General features: G+C 41.8%; 1 protein-coding gene and 1 pseudogene across 1 annotated transcript in view; both read left to right on the forward strand.

Moving 5' to 3' along the window:
- The first annotated feature begins 1,330 nt into the window (after nucleotides 1-1,330).
- LOC109380931 (60S ribosomal protein L39-like) lies at nucleotides 1,331-1,486 on the forward strand (annotated as a pseudogene).
- A 2,333-nt stretch (nucleotides 1,487-3,819) lies between these two features.
- LOC109380970 (cytochrome P450 2C18-like) overlaps nucleotides 3,820-5,793 on the forward strand; it is a 39,332-nt gene continuing 37,358 nt past the window's right edge. Inside the window, exons 1-2 of the mRNA XM_019639127.1 lie at nucleotides 3,820-4,010; nucleotides 5,600-5,789. Coding sequence (XP_019494672.1) covers nucleotides 5,627-5,789 — 163 coding nt within the window. The 5' untranslated portion in view covers nucleotides 3,820-4,010; nucleotides 5,600-5,626. The remainder of the gene's footprint in view (nucleotides 4,011-5,599; nucleotides 5,790-5,793) is intronic.

The raw sequence follows: 5,793 nt of genomic DNA on the forward strand, positions 1-5,793 counted from the left end.
TCCCAAGCGAGCTCTTAACCAGCTGAGCCATTCGGTTGGCCCCCTTCCTGGTACTTTTGATGGGTCATCAACATTCTCTCCATCTTGTGATTCCAGGTTATCACCTGTTTCCACTTCCTCCAGGGAAGCTGCCAGGACTTTGATCTTGAGCCAGCATCCAGCAGAAACGTGACTGCACTCTCCACTCGGGCGCTAGAGCTCACTGTGGAGACCACGAGACTCTTTTCAGTTTTCCACAATACTTTTAATTGTGTTTTTAGCTTCTTCTATTTTATCTTGATGGGCGTGGTTTCATCTTCCAGGGCCTGGATCTATTTTTTGCAGGAACAGACACCAGCTGTTCTGGGTCTGAAGACAGAGGACTTTTTTTTCCCCTAATGTTTCACGATGGTACACATGATGTTCCAGGTCAGAGGGTTGAACATGTCCAGGTCACCAGACACTTCTGCATTTGCATCCTTTTCTCTCACAAGATGAAACTTGTTGAGCCTTCCATTTTGCTACAACTCATGCTGAATTGCGACTGGCAGGTTCCTTGTCTCCCTATCGATAAAGCCTTTCTTTGACTGCCTGAAAAATTCTGCCTAAGATCACGGGAGTGATGAGCATCTAAACCATCACAGCCCGCCCACCACCTCCCATGAAATCCAGGTACAGTGAGACTTGGTGACTCATTGTCAGTGGTTCTGCCAGGAAACACTCAGCATCGTTTGTGCTTGCCGCCAGTGCACATCCCAGGCACGACGCAGCTCATCTTTAGTGGCTCCTGATGCAGAGGACCGCGGCTGCTCCCGTGACCAGCTGGACCACAACACACGGGAGAAATCTGAGCTGGTTCTGCCCAGAATCACTCCTGTGCCAGGTACCTGCGGCAGACCAAGGCTGCAGAGGGTTGAGTGGGCAACACCAAAGCAATAAAGAACTCACACACCCTCCACCCTGCCCTGGGCCTTTCTTTCCTCTACTTCTACTTCACCCCCTGTGACCTGAAGCTCACCCAACCCTCTATGCACACTCTCCTCTCAGCCTGGAATGATCTCCCTACCATTACCTATGTGGGGTCACACCCCTTTTTTTAACAACTGTACTGATTTACCCTTGTGTGTCCAGAACCCGGGACGGGTCCTGGCCAGGATTAGGGCCCAGTATTCCATGCTTGTTTGTGGGAGGAACAGATGAATGAGGGCAGGAGAGAAAGCCATCGTTTATTATCCCTGGAGATTCACACATAATGTTCTGCTGACTGAACAGGCGGCTAAAACTCCTATCAATGTAGACTAGAAACATAATGATTTAAAATGGTGGTGCATGCCGTTGACTCTTCCTTGCCATGTTGTTTTATAAGACTTTCAGGAACAAGTGGTTCCTGGCCTAGAAACAAAAGCACAATTGGCACGTTCCCCAGTGGACTCAGAGGAAAACTGCTAATAAAATTAGGTACAACTCCAAGAGGAGACATTGGAGAAGAACCAAGCGAGGTTTATAAGGAATTGCACATGAGATGACACACATATTTATGCTGTATTCGGGTTGCTTGCTTCTTAACATATCACTGAAAAGATCACTACTATTGGCACAGTGGGGTGTGTTTTATTGGGAAATTATTGGAACAATGATTTTTTTTCTTTGTTAATATGTTTCTACACCAGTAGATTTGTTCAGTAATAGATATGTGAGGCCTTTATAAAAAGGTAATAAAAACATCATTCTGTAATATTACTGTCAGATATCCATAACCTAACTTAAATGACAAGGAAAAATCAGATAAATTCACTGAGTGACATTTTCCAAATATGTGGCTTATATTCTTCAAGGGTGGCAAGGTCAAGAGTCCAAGAAAGACTGACGAACTGTTCTAGGCTGAAGTTGACAATGGAGACATGACGATTAATAGCACCATGTAAGTCCAGGAATCTGAAATGGATTCTGAACTGGATATAAGGGATAAAACAGGTACTTTTGGAGAAACATTAATAGAAATGAGGATTCAGTGGTCTTAGTGCATCAATGCTAATTCCCTCATTTTGATGGTTGCATTATGTGTATATAAGAGAATCACATTGTTGTTGTTTTGTTTTGTTTTTTTAGCTGAGCCATCCTGCCACCTGTTGGCAGCTCAGTGGCAGCTCAGCTCGGGCAGGGACTCAAACCGCTGTTGCTCAGAGCTCAAACTCTTGAGCGAGCTCTTAACCAACTGAGACACTTGGCCAGCCCTTGTTTTGGGGAAATACATAACAATATTTCAGGTAGAGAACTTCAGGTCAGCAATTTACTCACAAATGTTTAAAATATAGAAAATTTTTTGTACATTCTTGTTGTCAAATTCTTCCAACTTTTCTACATACCTAGGATTGTTGAAAATAATATACATGAACATATCATATATATGAAACAACAACTGTCTCATATATAAGCTATACAAACCCTTCACAGAAGAATTGATACTGCCAATGGATATCTGAAAAAAATGCTCAGCATCAATAAGCTTCATGGAAACATAAATTAAAACTACAATGAGATATTACTACACAGAATGGTTAAAATGCAAAAGGACAATATAGATAGTGTTTGCAACAAAGCAAAGCAACTGATACTCATAGTAAAACTTCATTGGTTCAACCATGTGGATAATTCTTTAGCAGTTTTGACTAAAGCTGAGTACACATGCATATCCAGCAATCACACCTCTAAGTATATACTGAAGAGAAATCCAATACCTTGGGATACAAAAGAGACATGTATAGGAATGTTAATACCAGCACTATTCAGAATAGCCACAAACTGGAATCAACACATCTTTCCATAGCAATGCAATGAAAAGTATAAATGATGTAATAGTTATAAGATAGACAACTACACAGAAAGCATAATTTTACATCAGGAATGAATTTCACTAACACAACGTGGAGTGAAGGAACTAGATACCACAAAAAGACATAATGTATGATTTCATTCATACAAAATTTACAAACAGGCAAACCTAACCCATGATGTGATACTAAATACATTTAGGACTTGGGAAGGTACTGACTATGAGGAGATAAAGGGGCCTTTTAGAGACCTGGTAAAACTATTTTTCTTGACAAGCGTCTCCTTTACAAGGTGTATGTGCAGGTGATAATTCATTGAGCCGGACATTTGGACTTTCTCTCTGTATATTTTGCTACACTGAAAAGCTTTATTCAAAAAGAAAAGTTCAAATTCAGAGCTCTACCCTAGCTGAAGTTTGCAGTCCTCTCTCATATGGAGGACTTCACGCTGATGCCCGCCTGGCCATCCATCTGACAAGTCCCTTCCATCTGAGAGTCACTGAACTTGGAAGTAGAAAGCTGGATTCAAAGACAGGGCCTTGGACTGATAAGTTCATGACCATGCACCTCACTGAGTCACCGAATTGTCCTCATTCCAAACACTAACATAGGGATTCGACTACAGATCTCTGATCCTTTCTGTCTCTAACCATCTATGACTCTTCCATTCTACAAAAGAGAAAGGGCCAGACAGAAGCCTCAGCAAGAGGAAGGAGGAGCCGAGCAGGACACCCGTCTGTCAAGGAGTAAAATGTTGTTTTAAAGAGAACCATTGAGTTCATTTTATTCAACGTAAGGTAGCACAGGTCTTTCAGAGCTGTGTGTTATGCAGTACACTAATGCTGCTCTTTGCCCTGGATAAACGGTTTACCTACACCTGGACGCACTCAAGTTCTAAAGGTTACATAACTAAACTTTTATGACCCCTGTTTCACTCAACCTGTGCTGCAATATTGACTCAAAGTTTATTTGATAGTCACTGATTAAGGTAAGTCACAGAATACCGAATCATAGTACACACTCGGTAAGTGCCGGGGAACTTGCTTGAACTGAATGTTTTTCGTGTAAGGAAGATGCACAGCTCAGGGGATGTGGGCCTGAGCTCCACCCCGGCAGTCTGTGTGTCCTTGACCTAGGTGCTGAAACTTCCAGGACAGCTGCCTCATCATTAAAATAATCATCATTCTACCTTAGGCAAAGGTAAGCGAGTGTCAGTCTCCCTGTAAACATGAAGGATAAACTGTATGTTATAAATGGGGTCTTGACAAGTCTGAATTTTCCTTACCAAAAGAGCTTAGAAACAGCGGCACTAATCAATTTAGCACCGATGTGATCTATCTTTACAGAATATGTCTGTACAAGCATTACTATTAGTGATATAGTATTGTATATCATTCCAGTGATATTTGGAGCCTCACAACCACTAGGTGTTGTCTCATGTTCAAGTCTGCATGTTATGCTGGTTCTCTGCTATGAGTTTGTTCCATGAAGTCCCTGTCTTCCGTCCTCCACAGAATGCATGCCTGTTGTCCTGTCTGAAACTGCCCTTCCTTGCTGTGCATTCTTCATTCTATTATTTCTGACAACAACAGGCTGGAAAAGCAACAGAAGCAGCTGCTTTGGAGGTGACAGGCAGGTGGAGAAAGCCCTGGATTTTCCAGCCCTCCCCCTTACTCTCTCTGAGAGGGCTCCTCCCTCAGGGACCTGCACAAGTGTCACCCCTGCAATGACGGACAGGGCCCATGTCCATCTTTCATTTCTTCTCTTGAGAACCGATGGCCCTTTTACCCTTGGAGTCAAATAAGGGCTTCTACTTAACGTGAAGCCTCTTATTTTGTGACCAGTCAGTGGGGTGCACATTCAGAGAAATAAATGTTTTGGGATTTGGTTTTGTTTTCCTAAAATTGTGCTCGAGGCAGCTGTGTTGTAAGCTATAGTGCACCACAATGGGCATTAGAAAATATAAGTTCAAATCCTAATTTTAGCACTTATGAGCTGTGTGACACTGGATGGGTGTCCTGTTCTCTCTGAGTTTCCCTTTCTTCATTTAGAAAATAAAAGTTAATAATTTTTTTTCAATTTTTTTTTTGTGGGTGGAGAGTTTGATATTAAAAAGTATAAATTAGGGTTGGCCAAGTGGCTCAGTTGATTAAGAGCTCGCTCAAGAGTTGGAGCTCTGAGCAACAGGTTCGCCGGTTTGATCCTGGCCCTAGCAAAGCTGCCACTGAGCTGCCAACAGGTGACAGGATGACTCAGCTAAAAAAAAAAAAAAAAAAGTATAACTTTACTTAGCTAATTACTTGATGCATATTTGGACATTCAAGATTAATGAGTTGTTTCCTAGTTAATGTTAAGCTAGCTATAATGTTAGTACAGTAGCATAAAATATTTCAAAAGACTTTCATTTTCAAAGGCAAAGTAGAGTGCTGTTTGATAAACCATTAAAGGATAAACATTTATATACAAGGGTCACCACCCGTAAAGTCGTAACTGCTCAACTGGTCATTAATCTAAGAATCCAGAATGTTTAGCAATTTTCTTAATCAAATCATTTACTTCCTGGTTTCACCTATGTCGGGTGTTTACAACAAATTAATAGTTCCTGTCCCACTCCAAACCTGTTAAACCAGAATCTCCAAAGTGCAGCATTGTAAAGAAAGAACAGGGAGGCAACTTTTCTTACAAAAAGAGATTAAAGTATATAGATCTAGCTAACTGGTTTATCACCTTAGGAGTCAAAGGGGCACATGTTGAATAGCAGGGAGTGTCATAGTAGTTTGTGTTTTAAGCTCCCAGTTGTCTAAGAGAAAGCCGCAATGGATCCACTTGTCTTCCTGGTGCTCTGCCTCTCCTGTTTGCTTCTCCTTTCACTGTGGAAACAGAACTCTGGGAAGGGGAACCTCCCGCCTGGCCCCACTCCTCTCCCAGTTATTGGAAATATCCTGCAGTTAGATCTGAAGAACATCAGCAAATCCTTAAGCAA

The sequence above is a fragment of the Hipposideros armiger genome, unplaced genomic scaffold, assembly GCF_001890085.2.
Source record: "Hipposideros armiger isolate ML-2016 unplaced genomic scaffold, ASM189008v1 scaffold_42, whole genome shotgun sequence".
In the NCBI taxonomy this organism is placed as follows: Eukaryota; Metazoa; Chordata; class Mammalia; order Chiroptera; family Hipposideridae; genus Hipposideros; species Hipposideros armiger.